The sequence below is a fragment of the Pristis pectinata genome, chromosome 7, assembly GCF_009764475.1.
Source record: "Pristis pectinata isolate sPriPec2 chromosome 7, sPriPec2.1.pri, whole genome shotgun sequence".
In the NCBI taxonomy this organism is placed as follows: Eukaryota; Metazoa; Chordata; class Chondrichthyes; order Rhinopristiformes; family Pristidae; genus Pristis; species Pristis pectinata.
The window spans coordinates 7,641,091-7,652,416 of NC_067411.1; the positions used below are offsets into that span (position 1 = coordinate 7,641,091).

An 11,326-nucleotide genomic window follows, 5' to 3' on the forward strand; every position below is an offset into this window, starting at 1 on the left:
ATCATAATGTTTATCATCTAGATTCCAGCATCTGCAGTCTGGTATGGCAATTCGAATGCACAGGAACGTAAGAAGCTGCAGAGAATAGTGGACTCTGCCCAATACATCACAGGCACATCCCTCCCAACCATCGGTAGTATCTACAGGAGGTGCTGCCTCAAGAAGGCAACATCCATCATCAAAGATCCCCACCACCTGGGCCATGCCATCTTCTCGCAGCTACCATTGGGCAGGAGGTGAGAATAAAGCACTGAACGCAGTGGATGATATTAAGGGAGGTGCAGGTGAATCTCTGTCTCACCTGAAAGGACTGTTTGGGTCCCCGGATGTAGGTGATGGAGGTGGTGTAGGGGCAGGTGTTGCACCTATGGCGGGGGGCAGTGGACAGTCCCCGGGGTGGGAGTGGGAGGGGTGGGGGCGGAGGAGTGAACTAGGGAGTCGCGGAGAGAGCGGTCTCTGCAGAAGGCAGAAAGGGGTGGGGAGGGGAAGATATGCTTGGTGGTGGGGTCCCTCCAGGTCAAAGGAATGGTCGATATTTCAGGTCGAGACCCTGTATCAGGACTGAGAGTGGAGGGAAGGTAGCCAGTGTAAAGGGGTGAGACCAGGGCTCATGGGTGGGGCCAGGTGAGGTGAGGTGTAATGGGCAGTGGGGAGGGTGATGGAGGGGAAGGGGGAGTTCTGAGACTGGTGGGTGATAGGTGAACATAGATAAGGAAAAGACTGGGGAGGGGGTGGGGGGAGGTGGAGATAGGGACAGAGGAAGGTGAGAAGTGAGACCATATAAGGGAGGGATGCTGGGCAGGTAGAACCAGATGTGGGAGGGTTCAGGAAAGGTAGGCTCAGGGATAAGTAACCCAGGTGGATAGGTATGTGGGTGATGGGGAGGTTGAACCAGGTGGGGGAGGAAAATAAATCAAGGTAATGGTGTCATCCTGAAATTAATTTTCCCCTTCTGTCCGCTGTAAGTAACACAGTGCCACGAGGTTGATTCGAACAAATACCTTTATTAGCAGTGCACCGCCAGGAGAATTCTCTTCAGCACTCACTGAGGGTCACTTCCCGAGTTCTCCCTGCACAAAGGGCAGACAGACATTTATACAGGAATTGTCACGCACATCCCATGCAAATGGCGCCGCGAGTTTCGGTCAAGCTATAGAGATCCCGAGACAGCTATCACACCTCTTGTCTTAGTATAATTGAGTTATAACCAAGGCTTTCAAAGGCAGGTATCACCCTTCGTTGTTCACACCAAGCCTTCACCTTGATGTTAATTACACCCAGTATCGCCACCGTCTGACATATCGGAATGGTCCGTTACCCGAAACAAAGGCAGTTAACATACTTAACATTCCAACTTAACTATCGGGCCAGCAGCTTGCTAGTCCTTGCTGGAGAAATATAAATGCATATATATATATATATATATTGTTTACCAGTTATAGGTATGGTTGCAATTCTTAACCCTTCACTTCCTCAATGGGGGTATGAAAATGGTGAAAAAAAAGGGAGAGGGAACCTCGGTGGACCAGTAGGAGACCAGTAGGAGTGGGAAAGGAACACAGGGGGTGTGGGTTACCCGAAACTGGAGCATTCAGTGTTCATGCCATTGAGTTGTAGATTGTTCATGTGGAATATGAGGTGCTGTTCTTCTAGTTTGTGTTTGAGGGGCAACTTTTTTCACCCAGAGGGTGGTCCATATATGGAATGAAATGCTAGAGGAATTGGTTGAGGCAGGTACATTAACAACATTTAGGTACATGGGCACATGAATAGAAAGAGAGATATGGGCCAAACTTGGGCAAATGAAGCTAGCTTAGATTGGAATCTTGGTCAGCATGGACCAGTTGGGCCGAAGGGTCCATTTCCATGCTGTATGACTCTATGACCACTGATTATCGTGTCATTTGCAACCTCCCTAATCATACCTGCTGCATTCACATCCAGACAGCTAAACTATATAACAAACAGCAAGGGTCCCAGAACCGATGCCTGTGGTACACCACTGGTCACAGGCATCCCATGACAAAAGCATCCCTCCACCATCTGCCTCTGCCTCCTGTCACCAGGCCAATGTTGGATCTGATTTGCCATCATTCCTGGATCCCATGGGCCCACCTCCTGTGGGACCCTGTCAGTGGAGAAGGCCGAGGACTGACAGGTCGGTGTGGGAATGAGAAGGAGAGTTGAAATGACCTGCAATCAGAAGCTCATGACGACCGTTGCAGACAGGGTGCAGAACAGTTCCCTCGTCTACACTTGATCTCGCCGATGTAGAGGAGGCCACATCACAAGCACCGAATGCCATACTCTAGGTTGGATTGGTATCGGTATTGGTTTATTATTGTCACTTGTACCAAGGTACAGTGAAAACTTGTCTTGCATACCGCTCGTACAGATCAATTCATTACACAGATCATACCAATCATTCATTGAGGCAGTACAGGGTAAAAACAATAACAGGATACAGAGTAAAGCATCACAGTGCTTTTCAGTGCAGGTAGACAGTAAGGTGCAAGGTCAGGTAGATTGTGAGGTCAAGAGTCCATCTCATCGTATAAAGGAACCATTCAATAGTCTTATCACCGTGGGATAGAAGCTGTCCTTGAGCCTGGTGGTACGTGCCCTCAGGCTCCTGTATCTTTTACCTGACGGGAGAGGAGAGAAGAGAGAATGACCCGGGTGGGTGGGGTCTTTGATTATGTTGGCTGCTTCACCAAGACAGCGACAAGTGTAGACAAGAATCCATGGAGGGGAGACTGGTGTCCGTGATGTGCTGGGCTGTCCCCACAACTGTCTGCAGTCTCTTGCAGTCCTGGGCAGAGCAGTTGCCGTACCAAGCCGTGATGCATCCAGATAGGATCCAGCTAGGAGGAGGTGCATGTGAATCGCTGCCTCACTTAGAAGGGCTGTTTATTAGGTCCCTGGATGGTGGTGAGGGAAGAGGTGTAGGGACAGGTGCTACACCTCCTATGGATGCAGGGTAAGGTGCCAGGGAACTGGGTGATGGCAAGGGATGAGCGGACAGAGGAGATTGGTTTACATATCCAAGGATTCCTGAAGGCAGCAGCTGCACCAGCTTGACAAGGTGGTTAAAAAGCATCTGGGATAATTGCCTTCATTAGCCAGAGCACAGAATGGTACAGTTATGGAAATCATTAGTTACACCAAAGCTGGAGTAGTGTGAACAATGATTACACTGCAGAGGAGATTCACCAGGATCTTGCCTGGGCTGGAGCACGAATGGGATAGATGGTGAGATACTCTTCCCTTCAGCAGAGGCATCTATGACCAGAGGGCATACATTTAAGTAAGTGGTAAGGACTTTAGAGGGGATCTGAGGAAGACTTTTTTCACTCAGAGGGTGGTTGGAATCTGCAAAGCACTGCCTGAGGTTACAGTGGAGCCAGGTACTCTCACAACGTTTCAGAAGTATTCATGTGAGCACTTGAATTGCCAAGCCATAGAAGGCTACGGGATGAGTGCTGGGAAATTTCCTTGGTCTGTTAATACTTAAAAGTTGGCAATTGAGACCTGGTGGTCTTAGGGATCTGTTTCCATGTCCCTTGACTCATGGAGGTATCTCCTCTCATCTCAGTCCTAAGCCTTATTCTCAAACTGTGCCCCCTGACCTTAGACTTAGTCAATGGAAACATAGGTAGTGTAGCAGTTAGCGTAACGCTTTACAGCGCCAGCAACCCGGGTTCAATCCCCGCCGCTGTTTGTAAGGAGTTTGTACATTCTCCCTGTGTCTGCGTGGGTTCCTCCGGGTGTTCCGGTTTCGTCCCACATTCCAAAGACGTACGGGTTAGGAAGTTGTGGGCATGCTGTGTTGGCGCCAGAAGCGTTGCAACACTTGCGGGCTGCCCCAGAACACTCGACGCAAAAGATGCATTTCACTGTGTGTTTCGATGCACATGTGACTAATAAATATCTCATCTCGACCCAAAATGTGAACTCACACCTTTTGCTTCCACAGACCCGCTGAGTTCTTCCAATGTTCTGTCTTTTTTTGCTCTCCTCCATCCTGCCTGTAAAACCCTTTAAGAATGTTGTGTGAGATCTACCGTCGTCCTTCCTGGAACATGAACAGTACAGCACAGGCCTTTCAGCCCACAATGTCTGTGCCAACCACGATGCCCTGCACACGATCCATATCCCTCCACTCCCTGCCTGTTGGTGTGCCTCTCTACATGCCTGCTAAATGCCACGATTGTGCCTGTTTCCACTCCCCCCCCCCCCCCCCTTCCAGGAGAGCACAGTCAAGTCAATCCAACTCTCCTCCTATGTCAAACCTGTTATTGTGAACCTGGACAGAGTTTCAATCATAGCGTCCCACAGCTCAGAAACAGGCCCTACAGTCCATCATATCCCTGCTGACCACTGCACTGAGAGAACATAGAACAGTACAACCCAGAACAGGCCCTTTGGCCCACAGTGTTGTGCCGACATAGCTATTCCCTCCTACCTACAGAATGCCCAGATCCCTCCATTTTCCTCTTATTCATGTGCCCATCCAAGCCCCCTCTTAAGAGCCCGCAATGAATTTGCCTCCACCACCCTATCAGGCAATGCACCCAAGCATCAGTAAAAAACGTACCCCTCACGTCTGTTCTGAACCTACCCCCTCTCACCTTAACTGCATGCCCTCTGGTATTGGATCGCTCAATGATGGGAAAAAGATATTGCTTGTCCACCCTATCTATGTCCCTAATAATTTTATACACTTCCAACAGATCACCCCTCTGCTGCTCCAGAGAAAAGAGCCCAAGTTTGTCCAGCCTCTCCTGATAGCACATGCCCTCAAATCCAGGCAGCATCCCAGTAAACTCCTCTGCACCCTCTCTAAAGCCCCAACCACCCTTCCTGTAGTGAGGTGACCACACTCGTCCATACTAATCACATTTACCCGCATTAGGTCCGTCGCCTTCTATGCCTTGGCAATCAAGTGCTTGTCTAGACGCTTCTTAAATGTTGTGAGAGTCTCTGCCTGCACCTCCCTTAACCCACAATAAGACAGTACTCATAGAATCATAGAACAGTACAGCACAATACAGGCCCTTCAGCCCACAATGTTGTGCTGACCTTTAAACCTTGTCTAAGACTATCTAACCCCTTCCTCCCACATATCCCTCTATTTTAAATTTCTCCATATGCTTATCTAACAATCTCTTGAATTTGACCAATGTACCTGCCTCCACCACCACCCCAGGCAGCGCATTCCATGCCCCAACCACTCTCTGGGTGAAAAACCTCCCTCTGATATCTCCCTTGAACCTCCCACCCCTTACTTTAAAGCCATGCCCTCTTGTATTGAGCATTGGTGCCCTGGGAAAGAGGCGCTGGCTGTCCACTCTATCTATTCCTCTTAATATTTTGCATACCTCTATCATGTCTCCTCTCATCCTCCTTCTCTCCAAACAGTAAAACTCTAGCTCCCTTAGTTTCTCCTCATAATGCATACTCTCTAATCCAGGCAGCATCCTGGTAAATCTCCTCTGCACCCTTTCCAACGCTTCCACATCCTTCCTATAATGAGGCGACCAGAACTGGACACAGTACTCTAAGTGTGGTCTAACCAAAGTTTTGTAGAGCTGTATCATTACCTCGTGCCTCTTAACTCGATCCCACGACTTATGAAAGCTAACATCCCATAAGCTTTCTTAACTACCCTATCCACCAGTGAGGCAAATTTCAGGGATCTGTGGATATTGGAGTTTGTCCTTCCAAAGTGTACCTCCTCTCACTTCTCCAGATTGAACTCCATCTGCCACTTCTCAGCCCAGCTCTGCTCCTATCAATATCCCTCTGCAATCTTTGACAGTCCTCCACACTATCCACAACACCACCGATCTTTGTGTCGCCTGCAAACTTGCCAACCCACCCTTCTATCCCATCATCCAAGTCACTAATAAAAATCACGAAAAGTAGAGGTCCCAGAACCAACCCTTGTGGGACACCACTAGACATAGCCCTCCAATCTGAATGCACTCCCTCCACCACAACCCTCTGCTTTCTACATGCAACTTCTTGTACTCGGAACTGCAGCGGTGAGACTGCCTCGAGATCTTGCCCCGGGACAGGCAAACTTTAATGAGAGAACCCTGACAGCGGCTGAGTCCTGCAGACGATGCCCTCAGATGCCAGAGACATGAAAGATTCTGCAGATGCCGGGAATCTGGAGCAACCCACACACAAAATGCTGGAGGAACTCAGCGGGTCAGGCAGTGTCTATGGAGGGAAATTAATGTTCCGGGTTGAGATAAGGTCGTGTTGAAGGGTCTTGACCCGAACTGTTGACTGTATTGGTTCCCTTATACGATGAGATGGACTCTGACCTCACGATCTACCTGGTTGTGATCTTGCACCTTATTGCACTGCACTTCTCTGTAGCTGTGACACTTTACTCTGTAGAACCATAGAACCATAGAACACTACAGCACAGAAAAACAGGCCATTCGGCCCTTCTAGTCTGTGCCAAAACGTTATTCCGCTAGTCCCATTTACCTGCACCCAGTCCATAACCCTCCAGACCTCTCCCGTCCATGTATCTATCCAATTTATTCTTAAAACTCAAGAGTGAGCCCGCATTTACCACATCAGATGGCAGCCCATTCCACACTCCCACCACTCTTTGAGTGAAGAAGTTCCCCCTAATGTTCCCCCTAAACCTTTCCCCTTTCACCCTAAAGCCATGTCCTCTCGTACTTATCTCTCCTAATCTAGGTGGAAAGGGCCTATTCGCATTAACCCCTCATAATTTTTGTAAGCCTCTATCAAATCTCCCCTCATTCTTCTGCGCTCCAAAGAATAAAGTCCTAACCTGTTCAATCTTTCCCTGTAACTCGACTCCTGAAGACCCGGCAACATTCTAGTAAATCTCCTCTTTCAATCTTACTGATATCATTCCTATAGTTAGGTGACCAGAACTGCACGCAATACTCCAAACTTGGCCTCACCAATGTCTTATACAACCTCACCATGACATCCCAACTCCTGTACTCAATACTTTGATTTATGAATGCCAGGATGCCAAAAGCCTTTTTTACACCCTGTCTACCTGTGATGCCACTTTCAGGGAATTATGTATCTGAACTCCCAGATCCCTTTGTTCCTCTGCACTCCTCAGTGCCCTACCATTTACTGTGTATGTCCTCCCTTGATTTGTCCAACCAAATGCAACACCTCACACTTGTCTGCATTAAATTCCATCTGCCATTTTCTGGCCCATTCTTCCATTTGGTTCAGATCCCTCTGCAAACTTTGAAAGCCTTCCTCACTGTCCACAACACTCCAATCTTAATGTCATTAGTAAACTTGCTGATCCAATTTACTACATTATCATCTAGATCATTGACATAGACAACAAACAACAATGGTCCCAGCACAGAGCCCTGAGGCACACCACTAGTCACAGGCCTCCAGTCTGAGAAAACAATCGTCCACTACCACTTTCTGTCTTCTCCCACACAGCCAATTTCGAATCCAGTTTACAATCTCTCCATGGATACCTAGTGTCTGAACCTTCTGAGCTGACCTGCCATGTGGAGGTTAGTTATTGTTACTGCTATTGTTTTTACCCGTACTACCTTAATGCACTCTGTACTAACTCAATGTAACTGCACTGTGTAATGGATTGACCCGTAGGAACAATTCCAATACCAAGGTACAGTGAAAAACTTGTCTTGCATACCTTTGGTACAGATCAATTCATTACACAGTGCAGTTACATTGAGTTAGTACAGAGTGCATTGTGGTAGTACAGGTAAAAACAATAACAGAGTACAGAGTAAAGTGTCACAGCTACAGGGAAGTGCATTGCAGGTAGACAATAAGGTGCAAGGTCCCAGCAAGGTAGATCGTGAGGTCAGAGTCCATCTCATTGTATAAGGGAACCGTTCAATGGTCTTATCACAGTGGGGTAGAAGCCTATTCCTCTCCACAGATGCTGCCTGACCCGCCGAGTTCCTCCAGCATTGTGTGTGTGTGTGTGTGTGTGTGTGTTTGCACTCAGATGCCGTTCACCTCTCTAAGTGCTCTCTCTCTCTCCCCGCAAAACAGAATCTGCCCTCCAGTGGACTACAGCTGCTCGCTGTATGCAATGGACATCGACTGGGCTCTGCTCCAAATGACCTTGTGTGTTGTCTTTGCAAATTAATATTAAGAGAAAGAACAATACTAATTGCAGCAATAACTTACATGCAATCCTATTTAATACGTCTGGAGAGCCGCGCTTGGCGTCTCATTCGTTGCCCGCTGATTGGATCTACCTGCAAGGAAAGGCGGGCAAGTGGGAGGTGGGGGGGCGGATCCGGGAACAGCCTCTGCCGAGACGGGCGTAGGGGTCGGCCAATGGGAAGGAGGCGGCGGGCAAACGGGGCGCGACGCCCGCCAGTGGCAGCGCGGCGGGGGTGGGCGGGCTCCCGCACGGAGCCAGCAGTGCCTGCGGAGCGCTGAGGTTCCTCGACGCTCCTGCACTCCGGCGGTGGGAGCTGGGAGTTCGGGGTGGGGAGGGGGGGCGGGAAGTGATGGTGGGTCCAAATCCCCCCACCGATGTGGGACCCCCTGGGTTGGGACTGAAGGGTGAAGAGAGAAGTCCTCCCCCTTGCACACCCGGTTTGGCTGGGGAGGAGGTCAACGACCAAACGAGGGGGTCCCAACAATGAGAGGGGGGTCCCGGCGGCTCCCACAAGTCACCCAGTCGGAGGGAGTCCCCGCCTCACCCTAACCATGGAGAGCCAGCCCAACTCCAGCCGGCTCCTCAACGCTTCCCGCCTGTCGCCCGATATTGGCCGCTACTCGCCCGCCGCCATCGCCGGCCTCTCGGCCCTGGTGGGACTCCTGATCCTCTTCACCGTGGTGGGCAACGTGCTGGTGACCATCGCCGTGTTCACCAGCCGAGCCCTGCGACCGCCCCAGAACCTCTTCCTCGTGTCGCTGGCCAGCGCCGACATCTTGGTGGCCACCCTGGTCATGCCCTTCTCGCTGGCCAACGAGCTGATGGGCTACTGGTACTTCGGCACGGCGTGGTGCGACATCTACCTGGCTCTGGACGTCCTCTTCTGCACCTCGTCCATCGTTCACCTTTGCGCCATCAGCTTGGACAGGTACTGGTCCATCATCAAGGCGGTGGAGTACAACCTCAAGAGGACGCCCCGTAGGATCAAAGCGGCCATCGTGACCGTGTGGTTGATCTCGGCTCTCATCTCCTTCCCTCCCCTCCTGTCCATGGACAGGACGGTGGAGGACCTGACCTACCCGGCTTGCCGGCTCAACGACGACACCTGGTACATCCTGCTGTCCTGCGTGGCTTCTTTCTTCGCCCCCTGCGTTATCATGGTGCTGGTGTACGTCCGGATCTATCAGGTGGCCCGGCACAGGACCAGGACGATGTCGGTGAAGAGGAACGGTCCCGAAGGTTCGTCGCAGACCGAGGAGGCGCCGGGAGGAGGGCACCGGGCGCTGGAGGACAAGCAGAACGGTCACTGCAGCCGAGCAGGCGAGGAGCAGCTGGACATTGAGGTGGACGAGAGCTCCACCTCGGAGGAGAAAGGGCGCAGGAGGCAGGCGGCCAAGAAGGACTCCTTCTCCAAGCGCTCCAGCCGCCTCTCCCGGTCGAGCAGCCGCTCTTTCGTGGTGTTCTCCACCCGCAGGAGACGCCGGGGCAGCCGCATGTCCAAGAGCAAAGTGTCCCAAGCCAGGGAGAAGAGGTTCACTTTCGTCCTGGCCGTGGTGATCGGGGTGTTCGTGCTCTGCTGGTTCCCCTTCTTCTTCAGTTACAGCCTGTACGGCATCTGCCGGGAGCTCTGCCAGGTGCCCGAGACTCTCTTCAAGTTCTTTTTCTGGATCGGGTACTGCAACAGTTCCCTGAACCCTGTCATCTACACCATCTTCAACCAGGACTTCAGGAGAGCTTTCCAAAAGATCATCTGCAAAGCCAGGAAAAGGCACTTTTAGTGCAGTCCCGAAGCATGGTTTGGCATTCTCGACCAACTAACTGTTGGGCTGCATATGGTGTACATTGTATTCTGTGTATATAGTATGTATATTGTATGTACATAATATATAGGTATACGTTGTGTGTGTATGTGTATGCTGTGTGTATGTATAATATGGTATATGGATACTTGTTATTTTTAATTGTAATTTTAATTGGATACACTTATTGGTTATTATCTAATGGTTTGACTTTCAGAGGATTTGATGTTATATATAAAATGGTGTAATTTAATATATATTGTTTCAACCACTTTATATATAATTGAGTTTATGTATAAAATGGTGTAATTTAATATATATATATTGTTTCAACCACTTTATATATATATAATTGATTTTTATATAAATGGTGTAATTATATATAAACAATTTATTGTATATAAAAATTACACTTTTTCATATATATAAAATCAATTATGGACGTAAATGGTTTGATCAAGTATACATTATCTGTTTTATTTGTAACAATTCATTGTAAGTGAATTGTTTGATTGTATAAAAATCATCACATATAATGTATATTTTTATCAAACCAACCAAGCTATGAAAGAGTTAAAGTCCAAATATCTTTTGGTCCCTATATTTTCATGTGCCCCTGTGATTTCGTGTGACAACTGGCTTTGACAGGTAGCTGCCCCCACCACACCCCCAACCCCCTCCCCAGCAAAAAAAATGACTAGAAGGATTACACTGTTAAAATATATATCTTATCACCAGAATTGTGAGTTGATTTTCTTTGATTTAAAATTTGATGGCTGTTTTGGGTGTTCACGCATTGGTGAGATTGCTTCTTCAGATGCACACATTCCATTTCATAATTTGTATAAACCAAGGGTTAAAAGTAAAAATCGGAAATAAAACAGAATTTTGTCAGCAGAAAGTTGGCCTGCAGTGTAATATAAACATTGATTTTTTTTTTGGATGCTAAATGTTTCCAGCATAGGTTTCCTCCATTGCCAGTTCTGAATGCACCATTCTAATGATTTCTCCCTGTGTGATTCACAAACCTTAAGCGATCCCTTCAGAATTGTTGCAGTGCCTCAGAGGCCCTCTACTGAATTAAATTGTAACAATATCAATATGAGAATTTTTCAACTACTTAGGCAGAAGTTGTAAAGTAAGAAACACAGGTGATTTTACACTGTGTGTGGTGTGTGTGTGTGTGTGTGTGTCTGTGTGTGTGTGTATTGTGTGTGTGTAAAAATTGCCTTGTTAAATTATAAGGTTAGGGTGGACAGTTGCAGCTGTCCAGCTGGATTGAGCTGAAAGTAAGAAGCCCATGTGTCTGCTACAGGTGATGAATAAGGGGGAAACCAAAATTCGGAGGCTC

The 11,326-nt window shown here is 48.6% G+C and overlaps 1 protein-coding gene across 1 annotated transcript; it reads left to right on the forward strand.

The window, feature by feature from the left end:
- Positions 1 to 8,633: 8,633 nt before the first annotated feature.
- Positions 8,634 to 10,183, forward strand: adra2c (adrenoceptor alpha 2C). The gene has a single exon (XM_052019767.1). It carries the CDS (start codon positions 8,728 to 8,730, stop codon positions 9,952 to 9,954), a length of 1,227 nt encoding a protein of 408 aa, XP_051875727.1. The 5' UTR covers positions 8,634 to 8,727; the 3' UTR covers positions 9,955 to 10,183.
- The last annotated feature ends 1,143 nt before the right edge of the window (positions 10,184 to 11,326 follow it).